The 19,610-nt window shown below is 41.7% G+C and overlaps 1 protein-coding gene across 1 annotated transcript in view; it reads left to right on the forward strand.

Moving 5' to 3' along the window:
* LAMA3 (laminin subunit alpha 3) overlaps positions 1–19,610 on the forward strand; it is a 254,462-nt gene that overhangs the window by 26,507 nt on the left and 208,345 nt on the right. The window contains exon 2 of the mRNA XM_054583453.1: positions 105–257. Coding sequence (XP_054439428.1) covers positions 105–257 — 153 coding nt within the window. The remainder of the gene's footprint in view (positions 1–104; positions 258–19,610) is intronic.

The raw sequence follows: 19,610 nt of genomic DNA on the forward strand, positions 1-19,610 counted from the left end.
CTAAGTTACACAGAACGGTGTTTGTTTTGGATATCTTTTGTACAAAATTGATAAGACAAAATTACCTGAACATAAAAAAAGAGCCTTTGTTTTTTTTTAATCAGGGGCAGTTCTGTGACTATTGCAATTCTGAGGACCCCAGGAAAGCACATCCAGCCACCAACGCAATCGATGGATCTGAACGCTGGTGGCAGAGCCCTCCTCTCTCCTCAGGCACACGATACAACCAAGTCAATGTCACCTTGGATCTAGGGCAGGTACGTCATACTTCCAACTGGAATGAGGAAAATTCATTTGGACCATTGTTTCTGTGGTGATTTTGATATAATAACAATTATTTTAAAACACAAACTTCAGTTTTAATGCACTAATCATTGCAAAGCCTGTTACGTTAATATTTGCATCCAACACCCCACGTGGTGCCTGTGAACAATGCAGACAGACATTTATGCCTGTCTATTAAATGAGTTAAAAAATAGTTGTAAATAGTTTCATTGGCAAAGATATTTTTATTATTACTAATTATGGTAAAGTATATACAACGAAAAATTTGCCATCTTAACCATTTTTAAGTGGTTCAGTAGTGTAGAGTACATTCACATTGTTGTACAGCTGATCTCCAGAATTCTAGTCATCTTGCAAAACTGATGCTCTAGCCATTAAATACTAACTCCCCATTTCCCTCTTCTGCCCAGCCTCTGGAAATCACCATTCTACTTTCTATCTCTATGAATTTGACTCCTTTAGGTACCTCACATAAACAGAATCATACAGTGTTTGTCCTTTCATGACAAGCTTTTTTTTTCACTTAGCATATAATGTCTTCATGGTTCATCTATGTTGTAGCATGTATCAGAATATCCTTTTTTTCACTTTTTTAAAATTGTTAAAATACATCTATCTCCTTTTTCCCACCACTGCTTTCCCCTGCCCCACCCACCCCCACCTCCCACCCTCAATCCTTTCCCACTTTGGCTTTGTCCATGGGTCTTTTATACATGTTCTTTGATTTGACCCTTCCCCTTCTTTTCTCCGTTGCCCCCTTGCTCCTTCCCTCTTGTTACTGTTGGTTTGTTTTTTTTCTTTCAATGTTGCTGGTGATATTTTCCTTGCTTGTTTGTTTTGTTGATTAGGTTCCACTTATAGGTGAGATGATATGGTATTTGTCTTTCGCCCCCTGGCTTATTTCACTTAGCATAATGCTCTCCAGTTCCATCCATGCTGTCGCGAATGGTAGTAGCTCATTCTTTCAGCTGCGTAGTATTCCATTGTATAAAGCTGCCATAGTTTTTTGATCCACTCATTAATTGATGGGCACTAAGGCCGCTTCCAGCACTTGGCTATTGTAACTTGTGCTGCTATGAACATTGGGGTGCATAGGTTCTTCTGAATGCGTGTTTTGGGATTCTTAGGGTATAATCCCAGGAGTGGAATTGATCAGAATTTTTTTTAATAAGGCTGGATAATATTTCATTGTATGTATATACCACATTTTGCTTATCCATTTACCTGTCAGTAGGCACTTATGTTGTTTTTACCTTTAGGCTGTTGTGATTAATGCTGCTATGAACATAGATATGGCAAAGATATTTTTATAGCATTCTCTTTCCTGGAGATTCTGACTCTGAACACTTACTGCCATGGTTTTCGGTCCCATTTGCTCAGCTGGTTCACGACGCAACATGACGTCAGGCCTGTACTCCTGGGGAAGGCTAAGATGGCCCCAGGACGCCTACCCATAGGGTGCATGCCCAGTATAATCCTCTCTTTTGAGTGTGGGCTGCACTGTAAATATGGTGGATGTCATGCTCGTGATTAGTTGGCATTAATGACAGAGATGAAGGGATTTTGCAGATGTGTTTCAGGTACCAAGTCAGTTTATCAAAAGGGAGTTTATCCTGGGGGACTTCTAATTAGGAAAGCTCTTAACCCTACCTAAAGGGAAGAGATTCAAAACATGGGAAATTTTCCTGCTGCTGCTGAAGGGGAAAAGTGCCATGTTGTAAACTGCCTGTGGAGTTGGCAAGGGCCTAGAAGCTGGATTCTAGAAGCTGAGAATGGCTCCAGCCAAGAGCCAGTAAAACAGTAGGGATCTCATCCCTACAACCACAAGGAGCTGGATTTTGCCAACAACATCTGGGAACTTGGAAACGGGTCTTTCCAGCCATCTATCTGACAGCTTGATGGTAGCCTTGACCCTGAGCAGAGAACCTGGTCATGCCATGCCCAGACTCCTGACCTACAGAAGTGCAAGACAATAAATGGGTGTTGTTTTAAGCCTGCAGGTTTGTGGTAATTTGTTAAGCAACAATAGAAAACCAATGCACCTTTTTATTTCCCCTTTCAGGCCAGGCAGGGAGTGCCTCCCATCTGTTTCATCCTGTTCCTTTAATAGATATTTATTGAGTGCCTTCTATATGCCAGGCATTTGGGGCACATGAGGCAACAAAAGAGACGAAGATTCCTCCCTTCATGGCACTTATATTCCAGTTTGGAAGACAGCCAATAAAGTATGCATAATAAATAAGTAAATATGCTATGTTAGAAGCTGATAAGAGCTATAGAACACTGAAAAGATAGGCCATGGTAAAAAGATCATGAGTGCCAGAGGCAAGGATTGTTTGCAGTTTTAAATAGGGTGGTCAGGAGATGGCTTACTGAGGAAGGACTGGAAGCAGGTAAAGGAGCCAGTCTTATACTGGGTCTGGCAGAAGTAACGCCCATGTGAGTGTAGTTTTATTATTTATTTATTATTTATTATTATCAAAGACAGCAATTTGAACATTTCACCTAAAATGTCACATGGTGTGCTTGAGTGTGATATTGTTGTTACAGAATCGCATGCTTATGACTTTGTAATAAAAGATTTTGTAATAAAAAAGGGGTGTTATTTGTGCCAGACCCTGTAATCTGTCACCAAGACAGAAGGAACAGCCCTGAAAAGTCTCTATGGTGGGAGCTATGTGGAAAGTACAAGGAGCAGCATGGAGGCCAGAGTGGCTGGAGCAAAGTGAGGGATGGAAGGTGGCGGTGGAAGAGTCCAGAGAGGTGACAGATCACTCCGGCCCCGTAGACCATGTAAGGACTTCAGCTTTTAAGTGAAATGAGAGTCATTACAGAGTTCCAAGCAGAGGATGATATGACCTGATTTCTATTTAAAAGGATTTTTTTCTGGCTATTCTCTTGAGGATTACAGAAGAGCAAACATAGAAGCTCATTAGGAGACTGTCACAATAATCCACTGGTGGCAGTAGAAGTGGGTGTCGGGATTCCAGGTATACTTTGAAGATAGAGCTGCCACAATTTCCTAATGGACTGAATGTGGTATGTGAGAGAATAGAGGATTCCAGGATGATTCCCAAGGCTTTTGTTCTCAGCAAGTGGAACTACTATTCACAGAGATGTTGGAGACTATGGGAGTTTTTTTGGGCATGCTAAAATTGAAATACTATGTGGACGTCCAAGTGGAGATGTGGACTAAGCACTTGGAGATGTGAGTCTGGAATGCTGTCTGGGCTGCAGAGATATTTCTTGCAAATTTCTTTAGGATTCATCCTAATAGGATTTTCCAGCTTCTGAAATCTGTAGGTTTATGCCTTTATCAACTTCGGGCAGTTTCCTTTCTTCCTCCCTCCCTTCGTCCTTCCCATCCCCACCTGTATTGAGGCATAATTGACAAATAAAATTGTATATATTTAAAGTGTGTGGCGTGGTGGTTTGATATATGCTTTGTAAAATGATTACCGCAATGAGGTTAATTAACACATTTATCACCTCACATATTTCACACATTTACCTTTTTGCGACTGTGTGGTGAGAACACTAAGCTCTACTCTTAGTAAATTCAAGTATACGATACAGTATTATTAACTCTAGTCACCATGCTGTACATTAGATCTTCAAAACTTATTCATTTTATTACTGAAGGATTGTGTCCTCTGATTATCATCTCTCCATTTCCCCTATTCTCTAGCCCCTGGTAAGCACCATTCTACATTCTACCGTGTCTGTTTACGTGAGTCAACCTTTTTTGTTTGTTTTTCTTAGATTCCACATACATATAAATGAGATTATACATTATTTGTCTTTCTTTGTTTGGCTTATTTCTCTTTGCTTAATGTCCCCTAGGCTTATCCAAGCTGTCATAAATGGTGGGATTTCAGTCATTATTTCTTCGAATATCCTTTCGGCCTCTCTCTCTTCTCTCCTTTTGGGGTTCTGAAGATATAAATGTTAGATCTTTTATTATTGTTCCACAGGTCCCTGGGACTCTGTTAATTTATTTTTTCTTCAGTTTATTTTCCTGTACGTTTCAGATTAGGTAATTGTTCTATTTTGAACACAATCTAGGTATCAAAACTAGTTCCTCCAGTGAGTTTTTAATTTTAGATATTTTGTTTTTCAATTCTATAATTTCCATTTGGTTCTTTTAAAATATTTTGTATTTCTTGGCTGAGATTTTTGTATATTTTCATTTACTTCAGAAGTATTTGTACTGACTCATTGAAGCATTTTTATGATGTTGCATTAGTCATAACAACTCAAATGTTGATCAACTGATGAGTAAATAAACCAAATATGATATATTCATACAATGGAATATTAGTCAACAATATAAAGGGATGAATTTCTACTGAATCCTACAACATGGATGAACCTTGAAAATATTATTGTATGTGAAAGAAGCCAGTCACAAAAGACTATGCATCATATGATTCCATGTATGTGTAATGTCCAGAAAGACAAATCTATTGAGATAGAACAGATTAGTGGTTGCCTAGGGCTGGGAGTTTTGGAGGGAAATGGGGAGTGACAACTGTCATGTATAGTGTGTTTTGGAAGAGAGAGATGAAACCAATTTTAATTGATAGGGCAACTCTGTGAACCTACTAAAAAACCTTCAGGTTGTACATTTTAGATGGGTGAATTGTATGTTATGTAAATTATATCTCAATATAAGTATAAAAAATTCATGGAAGGAGAGTATTTCAAGGAAAAAAAGGAGGAAGAGAATAACTGTGTCAAATATTGTGTCAAGTAGCATAGAACTGATAATGATTGATAATTCATCATTGGGTTTTTCAATGTGTGGAGGCCACTGGTGACTTTGATGAGATGGGACTGAAAACCTGACTGTAGGGAGATTAAGAGAGAATGTGAGAGGAATTGAAACTTGTAGTACAGATATCTAATTTGAAGAGTTTTACTGCAACGGGAAGAAAAGGAATGGGGAAAGAGTTGTTAGAAAGTCAGGTAAAGAGAAGATTGATTGATTGATTAATAGTGGGAGAGATAGCAACAAGCTTGTATACAGATGGTAATAGGAACAAGAAAGAGAAGATGGCTGCTGTTATGTGATTTTGTTTGGTGTTGTCAAAACTAACACTAGAACTAATTATAGTGCTAATACTAATCTTTCTGGCTACAGCTATGCATGGAATATAGTTTATATGCAAAATACTGCTTGAAAGCAATAGAAAAGGGAAATGCATCCACAGACTGGATGTTGAATGATACTGAGATTTCTTTAGAAGAATGTGTTATCATCATTTTGGTTGGGGATAGTTTGGTGATAGAAGGGCTCTCCACCTTCTTAGCCTATATGTTGTGTTAAATTAGACCTTTCCTGAGAATATTTTCACTGTCAATTTGCACCTGAGATAATTCAGGTAAATCCTTCATGATTTGAAAAACTTTATAAACCCAATTTCAACTATGAATTATTCTCACTCTTTTAGTAGCTCACCTCCAACATTAATTCAGCAGAGATTTTACTGTAATCACCAGGATTTACCTATTATTCAGTTGTTTAACTGAGAATTTCTGTAGTTAGCTGGAAATTTCAACATCGAAATGATGTGTACTGAACATACCAGTACCTGCTGGACTTAGTCTCTTTACCTTAAAACTATTTTTTAAAAATCTACCCTAAAAAGCACAATTTATTGTACTGAAAAAATCTGCAGTTAAGACAGTTGAATTAAAAAAAAACCCCAATGTAGAAACAATTTAGCAATTTTCTGGTTGCCAGCAGACATTAGCCATGGCAAATATCTTCATGATGATGTTATGTCGACCCACCGATGCCCTGGTTGGGGAGGCTGCTCTGTGTGGTATCTGGGAGTGCGGGCCTTGGATCGGTTTGTACCTCCATGAGTGCTTACTCACTCTGTGACCCTAAGCAGCAGACTTAACTGCTCTCTGCTGCCATTTCCTCATATATAAAGTGAAATAAATATAAAGCTTACCTCATAGGACTGCTGTGAGGTTTAAACAAGTTAACTGCTTCATTTTCAAATCTCTTTTGGCAAGTGATTTTAAAATAAATTTTTATTTAATAAAATAAAATGGACTTGAATAAAGGCTCATTATTAAAACACTCATTACTTTTGCTCCTCTACAAAACACTGTATACAGTATTATAGAAAATACTCTAAACACAGGAGCAGCAGTACAAATTATAACAGACTGAAATGTTTCCTCTTTACTTTGGAGCAACATGTGCTTTAATAAGCATGTTTTGTTTTGTAAGATCCATATTTTATGTTCCATTGGTGGGATTTGCATTTTCTTCTTTGGCTAGAATTAACCATGAAAGTGTCACCGAGAGGTTAGAGTTCATAATTGAATCGTGACCTCAAGACCTTCTATTTAGGGAAGTCTTACTATTAATGCATGGCTGGAAAAGAAAATAAAGGCCATAAACTTGTTATTACCAAATCATTTTTTTCTAGCTACTGAGAATGGAAACTTGATTTTGATGAGCTATAGTCAATTCGGCAGCTAAGTTGTCATGGGAGATCACCTTTTTCTGTCCCTTTTTGGACTAGTTGGTTCTTTTTATTATTTTTCTTGGCCAGCACAGTTTGACAGATAGGAATTTATCTTCAAGACTCTGTCTTAAGGCAGAGACAAATGTATTTGGAAAAATAAATAAGTTAATTTAAAAAAAAAAAGACTTTATCTTGAATGACAGCTTTCCCCTTTACAAGGTGGCAAATGTAGGAAGTTTCTGCAATTCATTAGAGGCCATTTTCCAAAGCTATTCAAGTTCATTTGATTATACCTTACTCATCAATTTCAGGCTATAGAACAAAACATGATGTCTAATAGGAAATGTGTATTTTGTCTGGCTAGGTATAATGAGCTGATTTTGACATTTAAAGCAAAATACGGATGTCTAATTTTTAAAGGAGTTTCCGGAATATAGGGACATTGTTTCTTCCTGGACTCGTGGTGGGCCGTGACCACTGAGAGCTCCCTCTCTGAGATAGGGCTCCAGATACGCTCCTGGCTTTCCTTCACGATCAGAGCGAATCTTACTTTGTGGACTCCCTATATTTACCTTTGTTTTTCCCCCTCCAGGGTGAGGTATAGGGGACAACATGCGGAGTGGGTGTGGCAGGGGTTCTCATTATCTCCTGAAATCAAGGTGGCAGGGAGGTTGTGAGGACCTGGCTCTCAGGAGGGAAGGATTTGGTGAACCAGTTCAGGACAGAACAGGATTCATAGCAGAGCAGCCCTGTCTCGTGGGTTCCTGCTGAGGTGTGAAGAGGAAAGGTGGCGTCAAGCCCTGTTCTGCAGGATTGATGGAGAAAGGGGCTGGGCTGGGGTGCAAGACCATAGATGACCCAGTCCTTTGGGCCACGTTAGAGACAAGGGCTGTGATGCCAAGGCCTGCCTGTAGCCCCCTGGTCGCCCTCTGTGTAGACAGCCCTGGTCATATGCCCTGTGCCTGTGCCCATTCACATGGACCATCTCAAGGGCCTGCACTTAACTCTCTGCTTCCTGACTGAGGGCCTATGTAGCCTGTGCAGAGAGCAGCCCGGAAGTGCAGGCATGGAAGGCCCCCGGGGGCAGTCCGCAGCCCAGGAGGGCCAGGAGTTGGTGGAAAAATTCTCCATTTTCCTGCCTTTCCATGGGACAGTGCTGAAGTGCATTCTTCATAATTCGGAGTGTTTCCACCAGAACTGAGCCCCAGTTGCTCGGGTAGGAGTCTGCTTCTTCACACTTCACTCATTGGCTTTTCTCTCTCTTCTGTGTCCCTGATTCTCCCCCAAATTTTGGTTATTGAGATCAAATCCCAAATAAGCTACCCACCCCCAAGTCTTTGTCTCAGGGTCAGCTTTAGAAAGGACCCAAACTAACACAGGGAAGAGAGGGGGCCTAGACTGAGACCCTGAAATCCCCCTAGGTATTCATACAAGCAAACACTACGAAAACATTATTTAAAATTCAGAAAATATGTCTTAAGCTCTCAGATTAAGAGTAACAAAGGAAACAGTATTATAACTTTTAAAGAAAAAAAATAGGGCACAGAGAAATTTTCCATTCATCTATTTTTTCATGAACTCAGTATAAGTCATGAACTCCCCAGTGGCCAGATGTCAGATGTGAATATAGGCTCCAAGCATCCGAGACTGAACCTAGTATGCAGGTGCCCTCTAGGGCCTTTTTTTTCTTTCAAGTCTTCTTCAACTTTTATGGAACTTGGGTGAACAAATACAAAACATTCTTTGTAGCGCTTGTCAGTTCTGACTCAGATGGGAGGAAGACTATTGTCTGCTTCTTTCTGAGCTCTTGGGGTTTGGAGATTAAATTGGTTCTAGGGATGCCTGGCAGACGAGGTCACTGGGAGTCTGACTCAGTTGGGTCCCTGGGTGAATACAGCTCGATCCAGAACATGGATGACTCTTGGATTTGACCCAATGTTTTAGATTCCTCAGAAATTCTCTAGACTACAAACTTTAGGAAGCCAGAGACTATGTCTTCTTTTGTTCACTACATTATGTTCTACCAACATCTTGCATACGTCAGCACTGAAGAAGATGCTCAGTAAATATTTGCTGAGTAAATGTACAATGAACCAAGGATGACTCAGGGTCAGTCTGAATTTCTCCAGGGTATTGTGTTAGTGGAAGCTGTGAGACCAGATTTCTGGTGGGAGGGAACCAGCCTTGACTCTATAATTCATTGAGGTGGTTTGTTCTATTTATGACACGTGGGTCTCTTTGGAACATCACTTAAGTATTTTACAGCTATAACACAGTTAGAAGATATAGATCTTATTCAGACAAATGTATAATTAATAAATATCCTATTAATGAACATCTAATATGAAACTCAACCCTTGAAAACAAATAATTCTTGAGTGGGCAGAAAACTAAAGACCAATAAAATCTCTTGGGCTACTGGGGATGCAGTTTTATCTTTTATGATATTATAGCAACTTAAAAGGCTTTTGAAGTGCCTTTTAAGGAACTTGCATGTTAGAAGAATCTGTCAATCTGACAATCATAATCTTTTTATACATGAAATACTCAAGGAAACTGAGTGAATCCAGAGCAACAGACAAATCCCTGAGAAGTCAAATTTGTTTGCTTCTCCAAACCATTATCCCAAACAGCATTTGTAACACGTTAGTAAATAAATCCCAAGATCTTTAAACACTATTATAGAAAATAATGTCTGAGAAATCGTTTCTAACCTAAAAACTATATTCTCTGGCCATATTGGCTCTTTTTCAGTACTTTTCCCCTTCAATATATATATATATTTTAATCATCTACCCATTCTTCAAGCCATAAAGTTGAGTTACCATTTACTCCATGTATTATTATAAATAAATTCTGACTCTAGTGGTGAAATGCAGTGCAAGTTTAATTCTCATTCATGCAAACAGTTCAGACGTAACTGATCCTGGCCAGGCAGCTCCCCTCCAAATAATGATTCAAGGACTTAGACTCTGAATTTTGGCTCCACAATCTTTAACACACAGTTCCTCAGGGCTGTCTCCATTCCAGCCAGGGGGAATGAGGAGAGAAAATGGAAGATTTTGTGTGGGAAAATTTTTATGGACAGGGCTAGAAGTGACATAGTCTTATTTTGGAAGTTCTTATTCTATTGGCTACAACTCAGTCACATGGCCCTACCTAACTGCAGAGGAGGCCAGGAAATGTAGTCTGTTCCCCCAGCAGAAGAAGCAAGCTTTCTAACCAGCAAAGTAGTCTTTTCAGCGGTGTGTTGCTGGTGGCTCCTTCCAGGTGACAGAGCTGTTTCTGTGCATCTCTTCCCAGCTCTGTATCCAGTGACATCTGCCATGGTGGAAGCATATACACCATAGAAATTGACAAATATTACAAACCATGGCTTCTTTTTTCCCAGGAGCCAGTTTACTGGCATACCACTTGCTAAGTCTCTTTCACATCCCTCCATTTTCCTTCCCACCCCTCCTTATGGTCTAGTTAATCATTACATCTTGCTCCTTCAGATCTTGGAGTCTGGCCTCCCCTCTCCATTAATACCACGCTACCCCAGTTTGGACCTTGACAACTCTTCCTGTGATTAGTTCACCGATCTTCTAACTCATTTCACAGTCTCTACTCTGCGCTCACCATGGTTTGTAGTCAGCCTGGAAGGAGTAGAATCACTAATGGTGAGATGAGAAAAATTAGAAACAGTTGAGGTTGGTGGTCTTCTCATTGCTTCCAGAGAGAAACAAAAATCTGAACATGTTCCTCTCCCTGCTTCTTAACATCCTTTAGTGGCTTTCCATTACTTTCAGAATAAACTTCAAGTTTCTTAGCATGTCATATGTACCTCTTCACAATCTAGCTCCTGCCTTTTCACCAACACACCCTATGCTACCTCGGTGGGAACCTATTTCTAGTTCTCTACATACTCCATAACATTTCCTGATTTGAGGCCTTTTTTAAATTGTTGTTCTTGGCTCTTGGGGCACTTCCTCACCCTGCCCAACCTGTCTGCCTCCTCCCCAAGATAGCTCTGGTGTCACCAGCAGGAGACCCTCCCGGGCTGTCTGCACCCCTGTACCCCACTGTTTCTTTTTACTCTGAGGTCCTTGCTGTACCGTGTTGTGAACACTTAGTACATGGTGAACTCCTGAAGGTCAAGGTCTGTGCATATATTATTCTTCTTTGTATCCATGGGACTGAAAACTCCTGGAATGTGCTATGTCCTCAGCATATGCTGAATTAAATGGTAAGAAAAATTCCAGTACTGTTTTTTTTTTTCATAGTATCTCATTGGATTATATGTCTTGCTATAACCACGAACAGCTCTGTTTTATTTTTTAAAGATCCCTACCATTTACATCTGCTAATTTCCATATAACCAGTGCCACAAGTATAGCAAACATAACAGAAAATGAGTTAAATATGTTTCCTTCCAAAACACTCAGCAGGCTGTAGGCAGACAACATAAATCCAAGAAACAGAAGTGACAGAAATTGTACTAAGAAGCAGAAACACTTTTCTTCCAGAATTTTCTTTCAAAATCTCTACAGATAGAAGCTAATATGATAAAGTGATAAACAGAAGTCACAATGCCCTCCTTGATGACTCTTACCAGGTAACCGCGGTCACGCTGTTATGACTGGCATCCATATACATCCCACTATAAAGTTGCCAAGGGATCTTTCTTGTCAGGAAGGGTGATAACTAGAGTTTGGCATCCCATGGGAAGGCGAAGACTGCAGTCTAGGTAGAGGCACTGCTGGGAATTCCCCCTACCCCGATCGGTTGAATCAGCTCACATCATAAATGTCTCCTAGAGCCAGACAGCAGGCACACACAGGAGGTTATTTCTGAGAACTCCCCGCATCATGGCTCATGCTTACTAGAGAGAAATAGACAGAATTGGAGCCCTAGGCCTGCTGTAGAAAAGGTCCTACTTCTCTGAGGGTTGGCTATGCAGCTAAGAAGACAGAAGGGAGAGGGCATGCCATGGCACTGATGAGTTACATGGAACCAAAATTGCCCAGGAAGGAAAGTTGCTGTCTCCTTGGAAAGAGCCCACACCGCTGTGCCAGCCTTTGGTTATACGGGGGTGGTCATGCTGGGAAAGACACCAAGGCGTAGAATGTGGACTGGCTGGGGTCAGGACATTTCAAGGGTCTGGTGGTGGGCCTGGCAGGCCAGGCCCTCGCCTGTGAGTCTGGGGAAGACGGCACTGGTTGTGGCTAGAGATGCTTGTGAACAATATATGTGGATGTGCTTTGACCTTTTTGCCGTACTAGACAAACATGGAATATTCTTATTATCACTTAGAGAAATCATCATTGACACCCACCCTCACTTTTGACCCCTATCTAGGGTTCTGATGAGCTTAAGCTGCCATATCTTTTCTAAGATAAAAGATTACTAAAACATTACTATCCATCTTTGTCATAGAATTGCTACTTCAAAGAATGTAGCCTAAGGAAACAATGAGATAATTGCTCAAGATGTTTGAGCAAGGATATCCTCTGTAGCACCGTTCAAAATAATATCACAGGGGAAACAATCTCATGTCCAATAAAAGGGGACTTATTCATGGGGTGGGTTAATTGGTAGCCACTAGAATGATACGATCGAGGGGTCTTTATTGACACAAAGTATGTCAGTATAAATTGCTAAGAGAAAAATCATACTGTATGGAAGCTGTATATATAGTATGACATCATTACATTTTATTTGTGTAAGCAAAGCAAGAAGTCAGGAAAGAGAATCTAAAATGCTAAGAGTGATTTTCTCTGGATGGTGGGATTATTGGTGGTTTTTCTTTCTTCTACAAATTTCATTTACAACGTAACTCAGATCGATGTCTCTGGGTTGTTATCTCACAACCCAGATCTGACTCCACAGCTCTGCAGCCATGAGTCTGTCTAATTCATATCTTGGGGTTAGTTTTTTCCCATAAAATTTGGGGATGATCTAGTTCCACTGGTCCCTCCTACGTTTGTTGTGAGGAATTAATAAGATAAGACAGAAAAAACCCTCAGAATTATACTTCATATACTTTAAGAACTCTGTGTTAGTTCTCAGGTCTGTTTTGTCTGTTTGTTTGTTTGTTTTTTGTTTTTTTAAATGAGCATATATTACTCTCAGAGTTAGAAAGACAATAAAACTCATTGGGAAATTTTTTCCTTTTGGGAAAAGAGAAGAATTCAATGCAGAAGGGACAAGAGGAACAACTGTTTCTGGTGGGATTTGAGATACTGATTGAAAAATTTACATCGAGCTTTCCAGATGGCTGTTTACTCGCCACCCCCTTCCCCAAGAAAAGCTTCTGACTTTTTCATCCGAGAATGAGGTCAGCCTGTTAGAGATCTTTAAATGACAACAGAATCAGAAAAATGCCCAGTAAGTGGAAATAGATTTTTTTAAAAAAACTTATTTTATTTCTTAGCTTGTCTTAAAAACTGTTTTTTCTTCCCTTGTGAAACTTTTGTGATTTTAGGCATATTTTGGCTTTACATCATGGCCATTCTCCTAGTTTATTAATGGCAAGCATATAGAAGGAAAAATCAAATTTTGTGAATTCTTCACAGGTTCCAGTGAGAGCCTGAGTTAAATATAGACTTGGGGAGTCCTCACCCCGTGCCCCCTCTCCTCTGCCCGCTGTATCTATGGGGTGGAGGTGGGCACCTATGGGGTGGGCACCTCCACCCCATAGAGCCTCTGCCCCTCCTTACCCCCAGTGGCCCCAGAGCCTTTCTATACCATCAAACTCTTTCTTTATTCTTTTCTTCCCAAAGCCTTTTCTTTCCCTTTTCTCCTTTCCATGATTCTCTTCACTTTTGCTTTTTCACTTTCCATTCTTCCATTGCATTCCTTCTTTTAGGGAAAAACTAAAACCATATCAAACCACCACCTTTTCTGTGGTCACTGCCAGCCTTCAGGATGGGTATCCCTGGTTGTCCCTTCCGTTCCTGGAGCCATGGTTGGCTGAGCCAGCTGGGAGTGTCAGAGCTGCCGAAGGAACCCAGGCTCCACCACAGTACAGCTGTACCACCAGCCCTGGCCCAAGGGGCTCCAAATGCAGGCAGTGTGAGCATCCTATCTCCCCAGGCCTCCTGCGTCTTTCTCCAGACCAGAGGGCTGGGTTTTATTTCCCGCATCCCACCTGGCAGCTCCTGCCACTTTTCTGCATGAAGTTCGCCTCGGTCGTGTAGCCTGCAGATAGGGATGCGTCATGCTCCTTGTCTCTAATCAAGAGCCAGCTCCTGTGCTGTTTGCACTCCTCTCTTTGACTCTCAAACCATGGATGTAAACATTCCACAGCTTAGGTGTTCCCGATTCAATACATCATGTGTGACACACTGTTCCATAGGTTTTAAGCACCTTGATAGATGAGATTGTTTGCCTTTACAGTTTCTCAACATCACAGAATAACCAGAAGGAACATTTGGTTCTGTACCCTGCCTTTCCCAATCCTCCTACCTCCTGACTCTCACTGTCCCTAGCACCCCTGGTATAAGCATGCAACGCACACTCCTTGAGGTGGAGGGGGCAGGCCAGGGCCAGGCAGCCAGGAGCTAGGAGATGCAGTACTCTTCCTGCTTCAGGGTCTGAATTGCCAATCCAGGATGGCACAGCAGCATGAATTCAGGCTGCTCTCTCTAATCAGAGGTCCCGGCGGACGGAGCGGCGGGGCAGTTAGCATTGTGGTGCAGGGCCTGGCCCAGGTGAGTCAGAGCTCAGGAAAGCAGAGTCCGGCCTCCTGACTGTGGAGGCAGAGGAGGGCAGGGAGCTGGGCACAGCTGTTTTGCAAATTCTTGTGTTTAAGGGCAAGGGCATGGCCCCATTACTGCTCAGGCCTGGGCAGGGCTGGACCTGAAAGGGCCTAGTACTTAGACAGGTGGGTCTGATGTCTTGCCTGGGCTGCCCCGGCTTGTCCCCGTTAGTAGGTTGCTATGGCTTTCACACAAGGCCCTGTTTAAACACTCTCTTTTATTCCTTTTCTAGCCAGTCAGCCACTCAGTCTTGGACACCGCTCTCTCCTGCCTTCCTTCCTTTGTCCATTTCTTCCAGTCCATGTGCTGCTGGCCTCCTGCTCTCCCCAAAGCTACACAAACTACCACCCGACCCAAAAGTGGGTTCACATCCCTGTCCCCTAAACCCTGCCGGCTTTCCGCCTGGGCAGAGCTCATCCTTGCTGCTCAGGTGTGGTCTTTGGATCGGCTGCACTGGCCTCCCCTGCGAGCTTGTTGGAAATGCAAAATCAGAGCCTCAACCTGAACCTACTGACCATCCGAACCTGCATTTTAAGTCTCTCCACCCAGACTGCTTGCACATTAAGATTCTAGAAGCGCTGCTCAAACCATCTGTGACTTTTCTAATCTGTCACAGACCAGAACCTTCATAAAGTACAATAAAAATGAAATCTTAGGAAAATGAAATGAAAAATAAAGGATAAAGGCATACAAAACACAAGCCTCATTAAAAAAATTAGATTTGCTAACTTATTCTTTCAAATTGTTATAAAGGCTTCTAAATGCCTACCCTCAGCGTCTGTCCTTGTTTTATTGTGGGTGAATAGTGAGCAGCCCACAGATCACGCTGAGTAGCGCTGCTGTAGATGGTGCACTGTAGCTTTTCTTTTCTTTCTTTTTCCCTTTTTTAAAGTTAATTAATTAATTGATTAATTTTTTGTTCAAATACATTTTCCCTTGCCTCCCTCCCCCCACCACTTTCCCCTGTCCCCCTCCCCGACCTCCCTCCCTCAATCCACTGTAGCTTTTCTTTAAATTTACTGATGCCCACTGTGTCCCATCCTGAAAAGTCTGCCTCTTATTTCTGGGACCTCAGATCTCTTCCCCGGCTCAGCTTTAGTTACACAGGTCAAGTTATGTTTGTTACTTATTTAAGACTGTAGTCCCAAGCTGCCTTGTGACCCAAATAGTCTTCCTCCCTCTCTTCATCTACTCTTTCCCTGTTATTGTCTATGGCAGCTGACCTTTGGGGTCAGGCCCCACAGACCCCCCCAACACTCCTGCCCCTGGGCTTGGGGCAGAGTTTGGCCTGTGGGAAGCACATGCAGATGCTCAGCTCAGAGGGAGGGGGGAAGCAAGACTGGGACGTCTCTTCCCCCGTAGACTTCAGTATCTCAGTTCTGCCAAGGGTCTTGGCTGCTGGCAGCTAACTTGCTCTAACAACTCCAACTCTACCTGCCTCCAATATTTGTTCTCTCTCCTTGCTCTTCAGATGAGAAAGGCTTTCAGGTGTTCGAAGCTCTGAGGTGCTTCTCCATCATGAGAAGGCTTCCCTAACCCCTGCCCACTCCTTGTGAATAGCTGTGTTCGTGAACTCTCCTCAACCACTGTGTTTTAGTCAGTCATCCGTTTCCATCTGGGGCCCGGAGTGACAGCCAGCACTCTGACTTGCAAAGGATGCCTTGGAACTGGTTGAAATTTACCAAAATCCCCGCAGTTGTCATCTGAGAAAGAATAAAAGGAAATATTGAGGAGGTGACTAAGTAGAAAATTTTAGAAAGCATAGATACTATGAGCACGCATCACGTGCCTGTGTATGTGTGTGTGTGTGAGAGAGAGAGAGGGAACGCCCAAATGAATTACGACTATGAAGTAAGAAACAGCATTCTGTTCCTTTCTATAGCTCCAATACTTAGGAGAATGCCTGATATATAGAAATAATTCCATAAATATATGTTTAATGTATGAGTGAATGAGGATACACAGAGTTCCTTAATTATACCTGCCTAATTTACCTATATTCCTTACATACCAAAAGCCATACATATGCAATAGATAGTAAGGTATTTATCACTTATAACCTGAAACATAATGAAAAAGTTGGACTTTTGGTCATTTATATTTAGAGTATTAATTTAAACATTTAGAAAAATGAGTGGTAGGAAGACGGTGTATTGTTCTTTGTGGTAGATAAGCTCATAGGTCTTAGAAAATTCTTCAACATCTGCTTCTCAAAATGACATAAATAATATCCTACTTCACAAGATGAATAATTTAGAATTAAAAAACCTAAGTGTTGTTATGGCAGCTATAATGTGAATTTAATACTAAGATATTTACTATTCTAGAAACTGTTCTAAGTACCTTTCAAGTATCAACTCACTTAACTTTCACTACAACCTTACAAGGTAGGTCCCCATTTCATAGAAGAGGAAACTGAGGCTCAAAGGTGCTATGGAGCCTCCCCGTGTTACATAACATCTGACCCATGGTCACAAGTGAGCGTGGGGAGAACGGAGCCTTCGCACCCAGGCAGCCTTGCTGCAGGGCTGGCCTTAGCTACTGCGCGGGGACAATGCTCATGTTGCTCCCATTCCATCTGAGCATGGGCTCAGTAAAACTCTTGGGTCCAATGCGGGTATAACCGCTGCCCTCCCTTAGGATATTTTCCAGCATCTTCCACAGTGTTCCCTGTGAAGAACCATAGTCGTGCTTCTTCGGAGCATTAAAAAAAGCGAAGCAAAGCCTGGACACTGGGGTCGCATTTCTCTCTTTATATTGGCTGCTGGGACCGATTTTATGGCTCTGTCATGCATGTGTATAGAGCATCATGACCTGAATGTTGTACATGTTGTATGCAAACTTCACTATGGACTCATTTCATCCCTACTGATAATTTTTCTTTTATTCTCTTTGTTTGTTTGCTTTTGATTTTTGTTAATTTCATATTGTTGGAGTTTTTTTTTCATCTTTTGGGATTTAGGGCTCCAAATACCGTCCCACCTTTTTTTTTTCTTGAAGAAAATGGGATGTGGATGAATATATGCAACATATTGATAAAACAGTAAAATATAATCACTGTTTTTATTTCAGTGATACAATGTATTTGTTTGCCACTCAGAATAAACTGTCAAGACATATTTTGGATAACTTTATGGTTATCCTAAGTCTGAAAGGTTTGTATATTCATATAAAAGTATTTCTCATTTTATAGCATTAAATGATGTTTGAGTCGTTTTGAGAAGTACAGTGTGATTCTGTAGAAAACACTCAAGTTTTGTAAGCTGGCTGCGGCTTAGTTTTTCATTTTTCTTTTTTCTGACGGGGTTGTCCCAGAGAAGCTCTTAACAACATCAAGCACAGTGGCCAAGCATCAAAGGCCATCTGAGGAGCACACCAGGTTTTAATTTTTCTTTTACAACACTCAGCTGTTCCCTTTTAAAAGTGATTTGATGTTTCCCCCTCCCCAGAGCAAATATATCTTTTTAATTATAAGGCCTCATTAGTTATCATACCATTTCATTCCCAGATATTTTTTCTTTTGCTCCTAAATGTTTCCAGTGACAGTAGGATAATAATATGTGTGTTGACAGCTGAGAGCGGGTTTATTTCTAAATATATAGGGGCTCATCCTAAGCGTTCATATCGTGACTCATACTGTCACCTCGAGGCAGTCTTTCAAAACCCCTTCCCACCCACATTGTACCCCTTCCTAGCCATTATTTGTGCTCTTGTTAAGAGACATTGCTTACTTTGTAGAACAATTGGGGCTTAATAAAGGACGTTCTAGGCTGAAATTTCTTGCTCGATGTATTATCCTATAGAAGACAGACATGTGCAAGTAGATTGTAATTTGGCTACCTGAAGATACTTATTTTGTTCCCCTAAACTGGTCTGTAATTACGGTATGGAGAAAACATATAGTCCATTTCAGGAAAAACTTTCTACAGAGATAGTTTGGCAGCTGTTGGCATGGTGTAATTTCAGGACGTAGAGCAAGCTATTCAAAACCCCCTGGAATTTCTTTAGCTGAGGCTTAAGCTTGAAAAGGCTAATGTTCTTGGGAGAGGTAATACATTGACTTAAAATTCACTAGAGACCAAGTTTCCGTAGCAGAAAGAGCGATGCTGGCAATGCACCCATAATGGCAAAAAGCATACATACTATGGGCTGGGCCAGTGCTTCTCCAGTCTTTATGTCCATCTGCATTCTCTATTCAAATGACAACTTTGGCTCAGAAGGTGGCAGGTGTGCCTGTAGATTCTGCATTTCTAAGATGCTCCCCAGTGATACCACAGTTGCTGGCCGGTGGGCCACATTCTGAGCAGCAAGGGGCTAGAAGGACAGGACTCCCTGCTCACCGGCAGGCCACACCGAGAAGTGAACAGCAAGGCAAAGGCTGAGCCAGAAGCAGGACAGGCCGTGATGAAGAAGCGAGAACCCTGGTCCAAGAGGATAGAGTCCCAGGGGGGCGGACAAAGCCTCCCTGAGGGCCTTGTGAGTGACCGTCGACACTATGCTAGGAACACACGGACCCAATGATGGGGCAAAATGTCCTTGCAGCCAGGCAACTCTTCATACTCCCCATGTCTGGCTTTCTGAGGCATGGTATACCTGGCGGCCTGAAAATCAGGCTGTGCGGTAGCTTCTGGCCCTGGCAGAACCACCTCGGGAGCAAAGGCACCTTGAAGAAAGGACCAGGCTCCCCGCTTCGCCCTCCCTGGCCCTGCAGCTGACCCAGCAGCATTGCTGATTGCATCAGGGCCCAGGCTTTGGAATCAGATGGGTACGCACTGGAGTTCTTGCTTTGTTCCCTACTTGTTGTGTGACTATAGACATGTTCTGCTTCCTCTCCAAACTTTTGTTTTGCATCTATGAGGTAGAGATACTATATTACCAGTATACTGGGGTTATTGTAAAGGCTACAAAAACATGTAAGCATTGGTACCTGGCACATGCTAAATCCTCCAAAGAATGCTAATTTTTCTCTTCCTCCTCTTTCTCTTTAGTATTATTTTATAATAATTCTACTTGACTAATCCTTCCTGCAAGTGCCATCTTTTTCTCCTCTTAATTGCCACTGTGACCACATGTCCAGTTTTCCTATTGCTTGATC

Source organism: Pteronotus mesoamericanus, unplaced genomic scaffold, assembly GCF_021234165.1.
Source record: "Pteronotus mesoamericanus isolate MK-2021 breed Mesoamerican mustached bat unplaced genomic scaffold, CSHL_Meso_final contig_74, whole genome shotgun sequence".
Lineage (NCBI taxonomy): Eukaryota > Metazoa > Chordata > Mammalia > Chiroptera > Mormoopidae > Pteronotus > Pteronotus mesoamericanus.